Genomic DNA, 19281 nt, shown 5'->3' with positions numbered 1-19281 from the left:
ACCCACTGACCACACCCACCAACCACAGCCCACTGACCACATCCACTGATGACACACTCTGACCACAGCTACTGATTATTCCCACTGACCACACGTACTGGCTACACCCCTTGACCACACCCCAGTCACCACCCAACTGACCATACACCCACATACCACACCAAATGACCACCTCAATGACCACACCCTCTGACCACACTCACCTGACCATGCCCAAATACCATCCCCACTGACCACATCCATGGCCACACCCTCTGACCACCTGACTGACCACCCCCACTGACCACACTCCACTGACAAACCAACAGACCATACCCCCACTGACCACATCAATGACCACACCAATGACCACATCCCCTGACCACCCGACTGACAACTCCCACCTGACCACCCAACTGACCACATCCACGGACTGTAGCCAGTGGCCACACCCACTGACCACACTCACAGACCACACCAACTGACCACACCCCAATGACCCACCAACTGACCACATCCACTGACTACAACCCACTGATCTCACCCACTGCCACCCCCAATGACCACCCATAATGCCCACACTGACTGACCACACCTATTACGTTAATTGGGTCATGGTTGGAGGCAGAGACGACATGAACTCTCAGTTACCCATATGACAAAAGCTTTCTTTATTGTTCAGGACCCTTCTGAAATCGAGGGTTGGAATGTCCTGGATATACCCATGTGATTGGTTGAGGTCTCAACACAGCCATTTCCCTGGCCAAGGATGCATCTGCACTTAGGGTTCAATGAATTGGCTGGGATCCTTTGTACGTGTTCAAATCCATCTGATCATTGCTCACCCAGGGACCTGTTTACTTCTAGGCTGGTGTGAAAAGGACCAAGATGATGATACGCACAGAAACAGCATGAAAACACCAAGGTCAGACAAAAGGAAGAGTCAGATCCCAGATGAAGGAAGAAAGAGAGTCATGGAGTGAAATTTTCTCTTTTTAAGTACGGAGAAGAGACTCTTGTTTCCCTATAACACATAGATATTATGGCGTGGATGTGAATGTTTTAACTGTAGATATGAGCAGAGGCATTTGTGCTAAAGTGAGCAGATGTTGAAATGGCTGTGATCCCATCAGTTTGAATAGAGAAGAATCTGCTGCCCCCCGGAGGAGGAGGAGGAGCAGAAGAAGAAGAAGAAGAAGAAGAAGAAGAAGAAGAAGAAGAAGAACAAGAACAAGAACAAGAACAAGAACAAGAACAAGAACAAGGAGGAAGACTTCTGTTTTCAAAGATGAAAAGAGCTTTTGTTCAAACTGTTATAATCCTTAAAGTGTGCCCCATAAGTTAATATGGTCTACAATAATGCTTGTGGAGAAATCTCCATAGACTGAAGAGAGAGGTCTCCACTCCCAAGTAAATTAGTGAAATATTTTTTTAAAAAAAGATGGCAAACTGACTGAATTGTTTCTGTACATTGTCAGCGAGAAAGAAGTTGTGGGGGTAGGTGGAGTGTTCTAAAAGTTTTATTCTGAGTTTTATTATTTTTTCCTATAGTTTCCAGTAATAATTTTTTTCTTAGTACTCTTTAAAGTTTGAGCCTGTTTTGCCTTCCTCCTAATCACATCTCAGGGCAGGAAATGAATAAATAATTCTAGTGGGTGCACAGGCAATTTAGCCAGTGCTAGACTCATAAATTGGTATATTGTCTGGGAATTCTTCAACTGGCAAACCAAAACCACTAAATAGGGGAAGGGAGGTGACAGAATCCCCCTGGGAGGGACAGGTCCCCATCCAGCCCCCTGGGCACCCCGGGACCTGCGGGGATTGGGGACACCGTGGTGAGGGGTGGGCAAAGGGGTGGGCACAGGGGGTCCTGGGGTGTCCCCGAGAGGGACCACAGATGTCCCTGCCCTTGGCAGGGCCAAGTGGGATGTGACTGAGCTGGAGGCGGCCGGGGGTGCCCCGGGGGTGTCCCTGCTGTGCCACAGCCCCCAGGCCTTGGACAGTTCCCAGGTGAGACCCCCATGGCACCCCCGGGGGTCTGGGGGGCCGGGACTGTGCAGGGCCCCATCCCCAAGAGGGAAACACAGCCCAGCCACCCACGGGGACAGTGACACAGGGACGGGCACAGCCCTGGGGCTGCCAGGGGCACCTGTGGGGCAGGAGGGGTTTGGGGGCTCCCGGGGGTCTCCACCTCTCTGAGCCCAGTGGTCGCTCCACAGCCGCGCTCCAGCCAGGATTCCAAGCGGTGCCAGGTCCATTGGGATGAGGACAGACACCTGTGGCTGTCGGGGGTGGCTCAGAGGTTCTGCAGGCTGCGGGAGCTGCTGGGCACCTCCAGGCACTGGGGGCTGCAGGCACAGGGGCCCAAATGCACTTGGAGATCGCCCTTCCCCCACGCCACAAAGGTGACACTGGGGGATGTCCCAGAGAGGGTGCAGTGACCTCAGAGAATGGCTGTGATGTCACAGAGGGGCTGTGTCATCACAGAGTGGGTTATGTGAGGTCATTGATCACCTATGGCATGATAGAGGGGACTGTGTGACATCACAGGGCAGAGGTCTGACATCACAGAGCAGGCTGTGACATCACAGGAGGGGCTGTGTGACATCCCAGCAGGGCTGTGTGAGGTCACTGCGTTGGTCACTCTGCCCCAGCCCCCCCTCACAGTTTCCCCAGACAAGTCCAATGCTGTTCATGCCCAGCAGGGTCCCCTGTCCCCCGGGATCCCCCTGCTCCACCTGGAGCCACAGCCTCCCCCAAGGATGTTCCACAAATCAACCCCAGAGCCTGACACGGGGACAAGGGGCCAGGGCTGTGTGACCAGGACATCAAGGCCGTGGATTATCCAGGTCACTGGGGCCTGGTTTGGGTTGCCCAGGGCAGGAAAGATGTCTGGCAGCTGGAGCAGGGTGAGGGAAGGGCCTCCAAGGTGGGGCTGGAGCCCTTTGGCTGTGAGGAGAGGCTGAGGGAGCTGGGCTTGTCCAGCCCGGAGCAGGGAAGGCTGAGGGGCTCCTCATGCCAGCCTGGCAGTGCCAGCCAGGAGCTGATGGAGAGCACAGAGCCAGGCTCTTCACCGGGGGGCCTGGGGGGACACAAAACACAATGGGGGAAAGGGGAAAGAGGGGAGATCAGCCTGGACAGGAGGAGATAAAATAAGTCAGGCTGGTTTCAGCATTGCCTCCACATCAAAATAAGCCTGAGTCTCCTTCACCATCTACCACATACAGCTTTGAAAACAGGGCATTGTTGGAGCAGCTGTACCCCCACTTGAGGGAGAACATTCTGACATAATATATTATTGTGTTTATATCTAGCCTAGAATCATCTTTGTCTAAAATTGCTTTAGTACACATATCCCTTGTGGATGGTAGACATGTCAGATGCTGCTTGGAGGTCTCACATTCCTGAAAGAAGTAGCAATGCATATTCAATTTTAACATACTTACATTTTTAATATTGACCATATAGACAAAAGTTTCTGCCCCCTAATGTCTCACCAGTTCCTAACCCCAGGCTGTGGGGATCAGGGGCAGGGCACAGCCAGGGATTTGGGGTGGTTGTGAGCCCAGGGCAGGTCCCAGCCCTTGGCCTTGCTGAACCTCATCCAATTGTCCTGGGCCCATGGCTCCAGCCTGTCCAGATCCCTCTGCAGAGCTTCCTGCCCTGCAGCACAGCCACACTCCCACCCAGCTTGGCCTCACCTGGACACTGACTGAGGGTGCCCTCCATGGCCTCGTCCACATCAGCAACAAAGAGATTTCACTGCCCTGGCCCCAACCCTGAGCCCTGGGCACAGCCCTGGATGTGGCTCCATTGCCCAGCACTCCTTGGGCCTGCCCATCCAGCCAGATTTCTGCCCAGGGAACAGATGCTGCACAGGCTGTGGGATCGAGTTCCTGTGAGCCCAGAAGATTGGCATTAGTGCAGCTGTAGCTGTGCACAAGAGAGCTCTTCAGCCACTTTCTCTCTTTTCCTCCCTCTGGCCAGGCAGGGAGCTCGGGACTTCAGCGTGTGACTCGAGTGTGCAAAGAGCAAATCTGGGCAGAATCGGGGCAGGGAGGGTTTGGGACATCTTGGGATCTGTGCTGGGCACAGAACGTGTTTTCCATTGCTCTGAGACTGTCTGCTGTGGAAAGTGGATGAAATATCCAGCACAGGAATGACTTTTGTTTGTTATGGAGCTGTGCCTTCCCTTGTTTTGTTTGCTGACAATAAATGAACATCCCTCTGAGTCTGGGGCAGCTCCTTCTGCAAGGAAAGCAGGTGGGAGTTGGTGCCAAGAAGCTGAAAGCTGCAGGCACAGCCTGGGGTGCAGGAAGCTCAGATTTGCACAAGGCTGCTCTGAGTGCCAGGGGTTGGATGGGGGAAATGGTGGGGTGGGGGTAGGGACAGAGTGTGATTGATTGTCAGCCATAAAGGGTCTTGATTTTTATATCTGTTTAGACTGCATTAGGCAGTGTTTGGTATCAATATCAACTGGAGATTGCTGATACCAATCTACAAACAGGAAAAGAAAACAAAACAATTTCTTCTATATTGCTTTCAGTATAGTATATTCACTTCGAATGCACTTCTGAAATCTTTCTAATTAACCACAGAAGAATTGTAGACTAAAATTATTCCCGTGGGCTAGTTTTATTTGGGTGTTTTGAACAAATGTTAATTAGTCGTTGTCGCTGAATTTCTCAACTGAAGACCTCAGGAAAGAAGAGGCCTCTGGAGTAGTGAAATTCATCAGCAACCTCCAAGTGTCTGAGGATCCATCCTCATCAGAGCAGCAATGAACAGAAATGGGCACAGCTTTGTGGCTGCCCCAGCTTTGGGATGGGCCCTGGGCCTGGAGCAGGAGCAGCTCTGGAGGGCCCCAAGGCCGGGGCTGTTGTGCTGGCCTGGGCAGATGGGATGGCAGGAGGGGCTGCAGAGCTGTCAGGAGCTGAGGGAGAGGGGAGCAGGGCACCCAGGGAGCCTCCTTTTGCCTTGGCCAAGCAGCTTGGCCATGGCTGGGGCTGAGTCCTCTCTGAGCTGCAGCTGCTGCTGTGCCCTTGGCAGGGGCTGAGGCCGTGGGGCCACTGCCCAGAGCCCCCTGGCCTGAGCAGAGCTGTGGGGCCAGAGCCGGCTGGGCTGTGCTGGGGAGAGGCCCTTGGTGCTGCACAGAGCTCAGGGCAGCTGGCACAGCTTGCAGGGAGCTGGGCTGGCCTGAGAGAGCCTGCCAGAGAAAGCAGCAGTGTCCATGTCAGCCTGGCTGAGCGGGCAGGGGCAGGACTCAGCCCAGGCCTTGTGGGGCAGGGCCAGCGCCTGGGCAAGGCATTGCAAACAGGCAAGTGGCCCAGAGAGGAGGCTGCTCTGTGCCCTTGGTGGCATGCACAGAGCAGGGAGGGGGCCCAGGACATTTGTCAGCGCCAGCCTCTGTCCCCAGCCCTTGCCAGCCCTGGCTGCTGAGCCCAGCTTTGGCCTGGGCTGAGTTTGGCTGTGGCCCAGCTCCATCCTCCTGCGGGGCTCAGGGCCTGTTCCCACCCATGGCCAGCTCTGCCCGGCCTCTGTGCTGGCCCAGAGCCCGGCAGAGCCCGGGGCAGGGCTGTCAGTGCAGGCCCACAGGTGCCACGGGCTGTGCAGGAGCTGGCAGAGGCTGCCCAGCAGGGAGGCCATGGGGCACAGAGCCCCAGGGCTGCTGTGGGCACCACGGCTGCACCTCCAGCTCCAGAGGAGATGGGACAGATGGGAGCAGAGACAAATCATTCCTGCTGCATTCTTTACTGTGTTTGCTTATACAGGTGACCTGCATCCATATGTAGAGGAGTTGTTTTGTATTCGATAAGACTGGTAGAGTGATAGGCATAATATTATTTAGCTGAAAATTTTATTTTTGTGCATAGTACACTGTGAGAACGAAAAGACACATATAATCCCGAAGAGTATATGAGTTTTTCACGGGATGACAGAGACTCATCAATGTTCCAGTAGTCAAACCTGTTCAAAAACTTTTCTCAGAGCTTCCTTGAGATAAGAGGAAACCACCAGAGACCAAGGCCAGACAGAGATCCCTGTCCTGGCAGCTTTTGTCTGGGAGAACCCTTGCATATAGGGAATTTTTCATGTGGAGTATCAATTTTGACCATGGGCACCTGGAAAAATGGATGGTTCCTTTCCATAGGAAGGAAAGCACAGAGCTTCAGTTCTCGAGGGGCTGATGAGAGTCAGATCTCAACATTCCAAGATCACCTGGGCCTGTCAGGTGGCTCCTGGGAAGCGAAACTACCCAGATCTTTTCCATGTCCCCTTGCTTCCATGACACCCTGCAGGGTCACAATGGCCCTTTGGTTCTCAGGAGCCCCACAATGTCACAATGGTCTCCATGATTCCGTGGGGCCTTGCAATGCCACAATGGTCTCCATGGATCCACGGTGCCCTGCAGGATCACAGTGGCCCTTGGGCTGCACCAGGCCCTGTAATGCAACAATGGCCTCTTGGTTCCACAAAGCCCTGCTGCTTCACACTGGGCCCTTGGCACCATGCAGCCCAGCAGGGCCACAGTGATGTCCTTGGTGCCACAGAGTCCCCACAGTGTCACAATGGTCTCCATAGGAAGGAAACAACCAAGCCCCAGCATGGCAGGGGCTGATGAACTGCAATCATCAGAGGTCACGGCTGGGCTGTCTGTCCTGGCAGGTTTGTCTGTGAACAAGCCTTGGATATATGGAATTTTGACTTTGGAATCCCAATTTCAGCCATTTGTGCCTGGAGGATACAGCCAGGTCTTTTCCATAGAAAGGAAATCACTCAGTCCCAGTGTTTGGAAAGCAGTTGAGAGCTGGTCCTCAGGAGGCCACAGCAAGCCAGACCAGTCTGTAGTGGCAGCTTTTGTCCAGGAGCAATCATTGGATATAGGACTTTGGAGGTGGAATCCAAATTTCAACCATGGGTGCCTGGAGACGAGAATGGTTCTTTTCCACTGGAAGGAAAGCACAGAGTCCTGGTGTTTCAGGTGGTAGATGAGCAGTAGCCACCTGAGGCCAAGACCAGCCAGACCTCTTTATCCTGGTAGTTTTTGTCTGGGAGTTATTCTTGGTTACACAGAATTTTGGAGGCAGAATCCCAATTTCAGCCATGAGCACCTGGAGAAGGATGGTTCTTTCCTATGGGAAGGAAAGCACAGAGCCCTAATGTCAAAGGGCAAATTAAAGGAGACCACCAGAGAACAAGGCCAGCCAGACCTGTCTGGGTAGCTTTTGTCTGGGAAGAAACTCTGGCATACAGGAATTTTGGAGGAAAATTACCAATTCTGGCCATGGTTGTCTTTGCAGGAAGGATGATTTTTTTCCCTAGGAAGGAAAGCCCTGAGCCCCAGTGTTTGAAGGCAGGTGAGAACGAGCTCTCAGGAAGACAAGGGCAGCCAGGCTTGTTGGTAATGGTAAAAGCTTTTATCTGGGAGCAATCCCTGGATATTGGGAATTTTGGAGGTGGAATCCTGTTTCAACCATGGGTGCCTGGATGAGAAGGACAGTTCTTTTCCATGTGAAGGAAAGTCCAGAGCCCCAGTGTTTCAGGGGTCCATGAGAAGAGACCCTCAAGATGCCAAGGGCAGTTGGAGCAGTCAGGCCAAGCCAAGCAGACCTGCTACCTGTTCCCTTGGATCCTTGGGGCCCTGCAGTGCCACAATGGCAGTGTCATATTGGATCCTTGGTTCCATGAGGCCCAGCTGTGTCACACTGGCCTCTTGTTTCCATGGGCTCCACAGTGTCACAATGCTCCCTTGGTCCCATGATCCCTTGCAGTGTCACAGGGGTCTCCTTGGAGTCACAGTATCACAATGGACCCTTGGTTCCATGGGGACTCACAATGACAGAAGGGTCTCCTTGGTTCCCTGAGGTCCTGCAGAGCCCCTTGATTCAATGAGGCCTCAAAGTGTCATTGTGGTCTCCAGGATTCCATGAAGCCCCACAATGTCACAATGGACCTTTGGTTCCATGGGGTCCAGCACTGTTCCATGAATCCTTAGTTCCATGGGGCCCTGTAGTGTCACAATGGACTCCTTGGTTCAAAGGTGCCACACAGTGACAAAATCACCCCTTGGCCTGATGAGACCCCTTAGTGTCACAATGGTTCCTTGGTTCCATGGGGCCCCATAATGTCACAATGGCCCCTTAGTTCAATGAGGTCTTTAGTGTTTCCATGATTCCATAAGGCCTTGCAGAGTCACAACAGACCATTGGTTCCATTGAGCCCCACAGTGTCACTATGGTCCCCTTGGCTCCACAAGGCTCTGAAGTGCCACAATGGCCCTTTGGTTTCACAAGGCCTCAAAGTGTAAAAATGGCCTCCATGGTTTCATGAGGCCCTGCTGTGTCACAATGGACCTTTGGTTCCATGGTGCCCCACAGTGTCACAATGGTATCCTTGGTTCCATGGTGTCAGAATGGACCCTTCATCCCATGCAGACCCACAGTGTTCACTGTAGTGCCCTTGATTCCATGAGGCCCTGCCATGCTGAAATGGCCCCTTGGTTCCAGTGGGTCCCAAAGTGTCAGAATGGTCTCCATTGTTCCATGAGGCCCTGCAATGTCACTGTGGTCCCCTTGGTTCCACAGGGCCCCACAGTGTAATAATGCACTCTTGGTTCCATGAGGTTCCTTGTCACAATGGTCTCCTTGGATCCACAGTGTCACAATGGCCCCTTGGCTCCAGGTGGCCACGCTGTGTCACAATGGCTCATGGCTCCATGAGGCCACACAGTTTAACAATGGACCCTTGGTTCCATGAGGCTTTGCTGTGTCACAATGGACTTCTGGTTCCATGAGATTTCATACTGCCAACAACAATCTCCCTGGTTCTGCAGTGTCACCATGGACCCTTTGTTCCATGACGTTCTGTAGTATAACATTGTCACCTTGGTTCTGTGAGGTTCTGCAGTGTCACAATGGGCCCATGGCTCCACGAGGCCTTGCTGTGTCACAATGGCTCCTTGGTTGCAAGAGGTTTCTCAGTGTCACAATGATCTCCTTGCATCCACAGTGTCACAATGGACAATTGGTTCCATGTGGCCCCAATGTATCAAAATGGATTTTGGTTCCATGGGGTTCTGCTGTGCCACAATGGCCCCTTTGTTCCATCAGTTTGCACAGTGTCACAGTTGACTCCTTGGATCTGGGAGGCCCTGCCATGACCTAATCTACAAAATAGCTGAATAGGACTCCTTAACACTAATTTGCTATTTAAGAGGATATCATTTATTCAGGCCTGAGGTCTGGAGAGAGATTACTCCTAACCATACGTGGACATGTAATTCTACAAGTGTGTCGCTTATATTCAGTCACTGCTGGTGCATTTCAATTTACCCATTTCCATAACCGCCCCCCCCCCCCGTTTCCCAGGTTCAGTCCTTGTTTTATCTATCACTGCACCCTTGAGCCAGATTTGTTCTTATTGTCTTCCAAAAATCCTTGCAGAGAAAGTAGTCCCCGCAAGCCTTTTTATTAAGCTAAAAGTTCACAGTCACAGTAAAATTGGAATTAAATATTTTGGTATCAAGGCCAAGGCTTTGTGTGTGCAGGCAGAGGCAGGCAGGAGGCAGAGCTGTCAGCAAAGGAAGGGGCCAGCGAGGTGGGGCAGCCGGGGGATGACGACAGCCTGCAGGGACAGAGGCGCAGGGCATGGACACCGTAGGACAGCCTGGGCTGCAGAGGGCACAGGGATGGGCAGCAGCTGAAAGGCCCTGACACAGCCAACTCCTGCAGCACTTGGGCCATGCAGGCTGGCCCTGGGCCTGAGGCCAGCAGGGGCCAAGTGAGCCTTGCTGTGCTGGGGCCTCATTGCCTCCTTGTCCCTGCTCAGCAGCCTGGCAGGGGCCGCCCCATGGTGCTGCCCTTGGCATTGCACATGGCCAGAGCCCAGTGGGCCGGGAAGAGCCCTGAGCAATGAGGGAGGGACAGGATCTGCCTTGCCAGGGGCTGGGGCTCAGTCCTTGGCTCTTTGCATTCCTGAAACACATCCAGGTTTGTTCATCACCAGAGACACCTTTCCCTTGTTTGTCCGCACCTGTCATCACTGCCACAAGTGTTCTGCTCTAACTGGAACCTGGGGACACTTTCTCAGTTGTGTTCTTCAGTGAAACCCATTAAAACTTCAAGAAACTTTGGAATTTGAATCTGACTTGGAGTTCTTGAGAAGTTTTCCTTCATCTCCCTCTCAGGGACTGATGTTCAGGGACTCAGCACCAAAGCCCTGAGAGGGTCATTAAAGTCCTTGTGCTGTGTCTGTGCTGATGAGCTGGGCTGGGCTCCTGGCACAAAGGCAGCTCCTGGCAACCAAGAAAAGCTTCATAAAGACATTTCTGCTGAGGAGCAGCTCCTCTCCCAGCCCAGCAGGGCTGAGGGCACTGCCTGCAGGCACTGAGGGGACAGGATCCAGGCACAGACAGGCTCAAGGCAATTGGGACTGGGAAGACATTGAGCTGAGACTGCACTCGGGGAAACATCTTCACAGCCCTGGACATGGTGAGTGTGTGGGTGCAGGGCAATGTCCCCTGTGCTCCTGGAGGGATCTCCTGCAGCCAGCACAGCCCACAGCCTGGGGGATGTGTCAGGAGGACTCTCCCAGTTTCTCTGAGACAGAGGAGGAGGAGGAGGAGGAGGAGGAAGATGAGGATGTGCTGCAGAGCGGGGCTGCCCTGGGCACCGTCAGAGGGACAGGGCAGGACGGCTCCTGCTGCCAGGGACGGCTGCAGGGGCTGAAGCTGGGGCTGCAGCCAGGTCTGCCCAGGGCTGTCCTGCACAGCAGCTCCTGCAGCCCTCAGGGCTCTTGGCCAGCCCAGCCCATGTGCCACCTGCCAGGGACAGCTCTCAGCCTGCCTGGCAGCTCCCCATGGACTGTGGGGAGAAGTTGGAGGTGCAAGGAGCCACCCCCATCAGGGCAGATTCCTCCTGCTGTGGAGATGGTGCTGCATGGCCAGGGCTGCTCTCAGCTTTCTCCTCAAGGCAAGGCAAAGGGGCTGTCAGCTGTGTCTGTGTCACTGACACTCCTGCACTGTCCCCCTGGCCATCAGCACATCTGCCTCCCATCTCCCTCACAAAGTGCCTCCTCACCCACCTGTGCCTACAGACAGCAGCAGCAGCACCTTGGCTTGCAGCATCTCAGTTTGTGTGAGCTGCCCTTAAGGCCCTGCTGGCAGGGAGATGGCCCTGGGCAGTGCCCTGTGCTGGGAGGGGTGTGCAGGGCAGAGCTGAGCCCCCAGGGCTGGGCTGGGCTCTGGCAGCACTGGCAGGGACAAGGCTTGGATAGAGAGAAAGAGCTCCCAGTAGGCACAGCTGCAGGCAGCAGAGAGCCAGAGCAAACATTTTTATCCCTTCCTGTCCATCTGCACAGGGAAAGAGAGAAGGGTTTGAAGAAAACCATTTTTAAACATGAGTTGTCAAAAAGTCCACTTTATTTTCAAATATGTTTTAACTGAGGTCACCCTGAAATAGTGGCAGGTGTAATGAGTAAACGGCACCTGTGTGTGACTAGCAGGTCTGAATGCAGTGGGGCACAGGGAGCCCTGTTTTCTCTCTGGGCTTCCCAGTGTTCAGTCTGAGAGCAATGCTGAAGATGAGGCAGTAACTCAGTATCAAAAATCTGAACACAAAAAAAAAAAAAGAAAAAGGCAAGTGGAATTTCCCCAAAGAGTATTTTCAGTGAATATGTAAGAAAATAGCATAGGATTCACCAATGGAAACCTGCCCCAGCTTGTCAATGTTTTCTTTCAACAGTCCCCCATGCCCAGAGTGAAGAAATGTCCAACAGCAGCTCCATCAGCCACTTCCTCCTGCTGCCATTGGCAGACACGCGGCAGCTGCAGCTCCTGCACTTCTGCCTCTTCCTGGCCATCTCCCTGGCTGCCCTCCTGGCCAACGGCCTCATCATCAGCGCCGTAGCCTGCGGCCACCACCTGCACACCCCCATGTTCTTCTTCCTGCTCAACCTGGCCCTCACTGACCTGGGCTCCATCTGCACCACTGTCCCCAAAGCCATGCACAATTCCCTCTGGGACACCAGACACATCTCCTATGAAGGATGTGCTGCTCAGGTATTTCTGTTTATGTTCTTCATTGGAACCGAGTTTTCTCTCCTGACCATCATGAGCTACGACCGCTACGTGTCCATCTGCAAACCCCTGCACTACGGGACCCTCCTGGGCAGCAGAGCTTGTGCCCACATGGCAGCAGCTGCCTGGGCCAGTGGCTTTCTCACTGCTCTGCTGCACACGGCCAATACATTTTCCCTGCCCCTGTGCCATGGAAATGCCCTGGGCCAGTTCTTCTGTGAAATCCCACACATCCTCAAGCTCTCCTGCTCAAAATCCTATCTCAGGAAATTCGGGGCTTCTGCTTTCACCACCTCCTTAGCATTTGGCTGTTTTGTGTTCATTGTTTTCTCCTATGTGCAGATCTTCAGGGCTGTGCTGAGGATCCCCTCTGAGCAGGGACAGCACAAAGCCTTTTCCACCTGCCTCCCTCACCTGGCTGTGGTCTCCTTGTTCCTCAGCACTGGCACATTTACCTACCTGAAGCCCCCCTCCATCTCCTCCCCATCCCTGGATCTGGCCCTGTCAGTTCTGTACTCGGTGGTGTCTCCAGCCCTGAATCCTCTCATCTACAGCCTGAGGAACCAGGAGCTCAAGGATGGCCTGAGGAAAATTTTAATGAATGCTGCTCAGAAGCAATAAACTCTCATCCTGCGGCATAGCTGTGGTTTTGTTACATGTATTCTCACTCTATGTCCTGTATTTTTTGGTGCTCAAACAGGTGTTACACTACTGACAGTTTGTTTGTACTGAAGTCTTTGACATTACAATGTTTAATTCAGTGTTTGCCCTTCCAGCAAACCCAGAGACTGTATAAGCCAGGAGCTATACTACCCATGTGCTTACACCAAATAAAGAACTCTGTATTGCCATGATCCCCGGACACCTTTCCTCTCTGACTTCTCTGGAGCTGCAGGGTCGGTGCCTCTGGGCAGAGCTGGGGTGAAAAGGGAACCCCAGTGCTCCTCACTGCCTGGCAGCCCCAGGGCTTCTGATCCAGAACCTCCCCATCCTTCTCTTCCACACTCCCCTTCAGAGCCCCTGGGCTGGTTTAAGGCCTCAGGGCTCTCTCAGCTCAGTCCCAGTCCTGCTGTGTGACTGTCCAGGGACAGTCCTGCTCAGCTGTCCCATCCTTGTGTCCCCAGGAACACTTGCCCACCCTCAGCCCATTGTCTGGGGGATTGATGAGTTGCCTCATGATGCGGCCAGCTCTGCTCAGGAGCAGCCAAAGCCTTGGGCTGGGACCAAACCTACTCCAGCCACAAGAGCCAAGCATAGCAGGACAGGGTCTGCTCTGGGCAAAGGGAACTCCATCCCAGCCACATCCAGGGCAAGGGGGCTCAGGGGGCTTTTCCCACCTCTCTTATTCCACCATTCAGTTAATCTTTTCCTTGGAGAGCACTTTGAAGACAGAATTGACAGACAGGCAGAAGCAGAGCTATAAAATGCACCAGTACAAACACAGCAGCTCCTGTGAGGAATGAACCCTCCCAGGACAGTGCTGTGGCAGGAGAAGCAGCCAGGAGGAGGAGGATGAGCTCAGTGCATGTGTGTGTGTCCCAAGACACAGAGGGTGAGGGTGGGCAGAGGTCAGGGCACGGCTGGCAATGGCAGGGCCAGGGGCAGCAAGATGGGAGTGTGCAGCCTGCAGGGACACAGCAGCAGCTGTGGGACAACACAGGACAAGCTGTGCTGGACATGGCCAAGGGCTCTGGCAGGGCTGGCAGTGCCCAGGAGAAGCCAAGGCTTGGTGCCCTGGGGCTCAGCAGGGTCTGTGCCACCAGGGGCTCCGAGGAGACACCTTGTCCTGAGCCACTGGGGCCTCCTGGCACAGCCCCAGCAAGGCTGGCCACTGTCACCCCTTGTCCTGCCCTCAGCATCCCCCCACATCCCAGTGGCTTCAGGGATCAGCTGGGACCAGTCCCTGGGGAGCCTTGGTCAGGAATGGCCCTGGGGGGCTCCTTCATGCTCCCAGGGACTGCAGGTTTTTCCGAGGACTTTGGGTTTTGCTTTTGCCTTGCATTCTCTGGGAGCTTTGTGCAATCAGGGCCTCCGAATTTCTCCTCCATGGAGTCCAGGAGGAGCCTGTGCTGGTGATGGATCTCAGTGGGACTGACACTGAAACTGCATGAAAAACAGGAACTCCCCAACAACATCTCCTCAGTGTTAGAGAATTTAGGCATTACTTTCTTCTGGCCACCATGGTATTGTGTCCAGCATGTCCAATAGAAATCATTCCATCCACACATGCCTGGGTTGTATGGTGAAAATCATTCCATCACACATGGTTCTTTACTAGGCTTTTCACATATTTATACAGACAAAATCCAAAGAAATTCACATTCATTTGTCTTAAATTATACACTTCTTAGTATTTGATCTCCTATTGGTTATTGATCCTTTTGCCTTTGATGTCATTTAGGTCCTCATTCTTTGATTCTCTTACCAATCTTTTCCCAGACCAGGTGTCTCCAACCACACTGGGGGTGATGTACATTGATGTTCATTTACCTCCTGTGTATCTTGTGGCTACTCCCAGTCTGTAGATTTTAAACCCATCAGGCTTCACCCAACCTTGGTGAACAGAGTCTTTTGAAGAGAAACTTCAATTCCCCTCCCCCTGGGCAAAGGTGAATAAACCCCGGACTGAATCTACATTTAAAAAATTGAAAGTTTTATCATTTGCAACAATTCTATATGGTCTCTTTAGCTCCAAGAGGCCACGCAGTGTCACATAAATCCCTGCTTCCACAAAGCCCTGCAGTGTCACAGTCACCTGTTTGTTCCATGGGGCCCCACAGTGTCCCAATGCTCTCCTTGGCTCCATCAGGCCCCATGGTGTCACAACAGCCCCTTCATTCCATGAAGCCCTGCAGGGTCACAAAGGTCTCTGTAATTCCTTGAGACCCCACAGTGTCACAAGGTCCCCTCTGTTCCATGTGTCCTGCACTGTTACATAAATCCTTAGTTCCATGGGGTCCTGTAGGGTCACAATGGTCTCCTTGGTTCCATGGTACCACAACTGTTCCTTGGTCCCACGAGGCCCCACAGTGTCACAATGGCCCCTTGCTTCCATGACACCATGTGGTGTCACAATGATCTCCATGATTCCATAAAGCCCTGCAGTGTCACAATGGAACTTTGGTCACTGAGGCTCCACAGTGTCACCATGGCCCCTTGGATCCCACGAGGCCCCACAGTGTCACTGTGGTCCCCTTGGTTCCACAAAGCTCTGAAGTGCCACAATGGCCCTTTGGTTCTAGAAGGCCTTGAAGTTTCAAAATGTTCTCCATGGTTTCATGAGTGCCCCGTGTCATGACAGACTCTTGGTTCTGTGAAGTTTTTCAGTGTCACAAAGGCCCCTTGGTTCCATGAGGTTTGGCAGAGTCACAATTCACTCCTTGGTTCCACGAGGCCCTGCTGTGTCACAATGCCCATGGATCCATGAATTTCCATAGTGCCCCCATGGTGTCCTTGGATCCACAGGATCTCAATGGTCTCCTTGGTACCATCCTGCCCCAATGTCTCAAAGGCTTTTTGTTTCCACGAGGTTCCACAATGTCACAAGGGTCTCCTTGGTTCCACGAGTGTTGTGGCAGAGCGGGGGAGCGGCGCGGCACCGGGGGGAAGGAGCCGGTGGGCGCGGGGCACTCGCTGGTGCCGCGACCTTCCAGAGAAGCGACTTTAGAGAGACGTCCTGGTGGTTACAGGCACATTCCTGCTCTCTGGAGGACAGTGATTTCAGCTCTCTTGTGTGAGCCCCGCTTCTGCCAACGGTGGAGAGAGGGATGGGAGCCACGTGTGGTGATCCAAGGTGGAGTTTATTCCTTCTCAAAGGGTCCAGGGACGAAATGGCTCCAAGGGGCAGAGGGAGAGGGTTTGATATAGGAGAGCCAGGGGTCAGGGTAGAACAACTAATGAATCATCTGAGGGCACAGGGACGGGGGAAGGGGGAAGGACCAATAGGCTACAAATATTTTACATGACACAGGCATGCTAGGGGAAACATTATAACCATTATGAAGAAGGAGTGCATAAGGGCATTCCCTCCATGGGAGAGAGGCAGGGTCTTTCTCTGCAGGGCTTTCAGCCTCCACAGGGATTAATGAAACCACCCAAGGTCCATTGTGACATTGCAGGCCCTCATGGAACAATGGAGATTATTATGACACAGAATTAACAAGGTTGGAAAAGATCTTTGAGATCATCAAGTCCAACCTGTGACCTCATCAACTAAATCATGGCTCTGAGTGCCACATCTAGTCATTTTTTAAATGCTGCCAGGGAGAGTGAGTACACCACCTCCCTGGGCAAAATATTCCAATTCCCAGTCACTCTTTCAGTGAAGAATTCTTTCCTGATGTCAAAACTAAACTACCCCTGGCTCATCTTAGGACTGTGTCCTCTCATTCTGTCCGTTGTTGCCTGAGAGAAGAGACTGACCCCCACCTGACTACAACCTCTGTTCAGGGAGTTGTAGAGAGTCCCACTGGAGACCATTGTAGCCATTGGGGCCATTGTAGCACAGCAGGGCCTCATGGAATCACGGGGACCACAGTGACAGTGTGGGGCTCCAAGGGACAAAGGGCCATTGTGACACCGTGGAACCAAGGAGAACTGTGTTACACGACAGGGCATCGTGGAACCAAGGAGATAATTTTTACAATTTGAGACTTTGTGTAACCAAAGGGCCATTGTGGCATTTCAGGGCATTTTGGAACCAAGGGGACCATAGTGAAACTGTGGGGCTCAGTGAAACCAATGGTCTGTTGTGACACTCTGGGGTCCCATGGAATCAATGGACTGTTTTGACACTACAGGGCCTTATGGGATCATGGAGACTACTGTGACACTACAGGTGATGCCTTGGAGTGGCTACCTAGAACAGAGGCTAGACAAGGTAAAAAGAATAAAGTGGATATTTATTAAAGGACTTCAATTGATGCCTTGAGGAGCTGGAACAGAGGCTACCCACAGAGTTAAGGAGAATAAAATGGGTATTTATTATGAGGCCTATGAAAGGCCTACAAAATAAACACCCTAGCAATATAAGTGCCACAGTCGTGGCCCCTGCCTGGATGGCTCCAAGATGGAAGGAAAGGAGGAGTTGGTCACAAAACCTTACAATTTTATAGGTTTTGGTTAATTTGCATGAACCCACCCTCCACCTCTCCATGTAATCTGTGCTTAGGGCCTGAAGTTTGGAGAAACTGTCTTTGAGTTCTTAACTAGAATAGGACTGTTTTTCCTTCATCACCCTAGCACATCAGAAAAGCACATCCAAGGAGAATAGGAAAACTTGAAACTAAAGGCATCAGTGGGGCCCCATGGAACCAAGGGAACATGGAACAGGCCTGGCTGGCTGGGCCTCCCAGGGGCCACCAGGCATGTCTGGATCACCTTGGCATGTTGAGGGGTGCTGCTCATCAGCCCCTAAAGCACTGGGGCTCTGGGCTTTCCTTCCTGTGGGAAAGAACTGTCCTTGTTCTCCAGGTGTCCATGGCCACAATTGGGATTCCTTCTCCAAGTTTCCATCTATGCAAAGATTGTTCCCAGATGAAATCTGCCAGGAGAGACAGATCTGGTGCCTTGGCCACCCAGGGGCCACCTCTCATCTGCCTTTGAAACACTGGCACCATGTGCTTTCCTTTCTCATGGGACAAAAATCACCTTTCACATCCTGGCACCCTTGGCCAAATTTGGAGTCCACCTCTAGAATTCCCTAGATTCAAGGAAAGCTTCCAGACCAAAGCTGCCATGACTGACAAGTGTGGCTGGCCTTGGCTTTTTGGGAGCTGGCTCTCATCTGTGTTTGAAACACTTGTGCTCCTTTCTTTCCTCTCTTCTATACCAGGCACCCACAACTAAAATTGGGATTCCTTCTCCAAAAATCCCTGTGTCCAAGTGTTTCCCCCAGATGAAAGCTGCCAGGGCAGACAGGTCTGGCTGCCCATGGCAACTTGGGGGCTGCCTCTCTCCTGCTTTTGGAACACTGGGGCTCAGTGCTTTCCTTCCAATGGTAAAGAACCCTCCTTATTCTCAAGGTGTCCGTGGTCAAAATGGAGACACAGCCACCAAAATTCTGTATATCCAAGAACTTCTCTGTGACAAAAGCTGCCAGGACAAACACATCTGGCTAGCTTGGCCTCCCAGGAGCCACCTCTCACCTGCCTTTCAAACACTTGGGCTCTGTGCTTTCCTTCCTATGGAAAAAAGTCCCTCTTCTCAATGCAGAAGTGGCCAAAATTAGGATTCTAGCTCTGAAATTGCCTATATCCAAGGGTTGCTTTCAGACAAAAGCTAGAAGACGAGAGGCGTGGCCTGGCCTTGGCTTCTGAGAGACACCTTTCATCTGCTCATGTAACGACACTGTTCCATGCTTTCCTTCCTATGGAAAAGAACTGTCCTTCTCTTCTAGATGTCCATGTCTGGAATTGCTATTCTGCCTCTAAAATTACATCTATCCGAGGATTACTCCCAGAGAAAATCTGCCAGCACTGTCTAATCTGACTGTCCTTGGCCTCTGGTGACTGCCCCTCATCTGCCCCTGCAACACTGGGGCTCAGTTGTTTCCTTCCTATGGAGACCATTATGACACTGTGGGGACTCTGTGGCCCCAAGGACATCACTGTGGCCCTGCTGGGCCGCATGGTGCCAAGGGCCCAGTGTGAAGCAGCAGGGCTTTGTGGAACCAAGAGGCCATTGTTGCATTCCAGGGCCTGGTGCAGCCCAAGGGCCCTTGTGATCCTGCAGGGCACCGTGGATCCATGGAGACCATTGTGGCATTGCAAGGCCCCATGGAATCATGGAGACCATTGTGACATTGTGGGGCTCCTGAGAACCAAAGGGCCATTGTGACCATGCAGGGTCTCATGGAAGTAAGGGGCCATTGTGACCCTGCAGAAGCCAGGAGAACATTATGACAGTGTTGGGCCCCATGGAATCAAGGGGACATGGAACAGATCTGGGTGGTTTCGTTTCCCAGGAGCCACCTGACAGGTCCAGTTCATGCTCGAATGTCGAACTCTGCCTTCCAACAGCCCCAGGAGAACTGGGGCTCTATGATTTCCTTCCTATGGAAAAGATCCATCTGTCTTTTCAGGTGCCCACGGCCAAAACTGATACTTCCTCTGAAAAATTCCCTATATGCAAGGTTTCTCCCAGAGAAAAGCTGCCAGAACAGAGAGCTCTGGCTGACCTTGGCCTCTAGTGATCATCTCTCACCTCAAAAAAGCCTTGAGGAAGTT

General features: G+C 52.7%; 1 protein-coding gene across 1 annotated transcript; it reads left to right on the top strand.

Moving 5' to 3' along the window:
* Positions 1-11911: 11911 nt before the first annotated feature.
* On the top strand, positions 11912-12676 carry LOC148217427 (olfactory receptor 14J1-like). Its single transcript, XM_088158623.1, has one exon. The coding sequence runs from the start codon at positions 11912-11914 to the stop codon at positions 12674-12676; it is 765 nt and encodes a 254-aa protein (XP_088014749.1).
* The last annotated feature ends 6605 nt before the right edge of the window (positions 12677-19281 follow it).

The sequence above is a fragment of the Sturnus vulgaris genome, unplaced genomic scaffold (genome assembly GCF_052056855.1).
Source record: "Sturnus vulgaris isolate bStuVul1 unplaced genomic scaffold, bStuVul1.hap1 Scaffold_84, whole genome shotgun sequence".
In the NCBI taxonomy this organism is placed as follows: domain Eukaryota; kingdom Metazoa; phylum Chordata; class Aves; order Passeriformes; family Sturnidae; genus Sturnus; species Sturnus vulgaris.
This window is presented reverse-complemented; position numbering and strand designations above follow the sequence as displayed.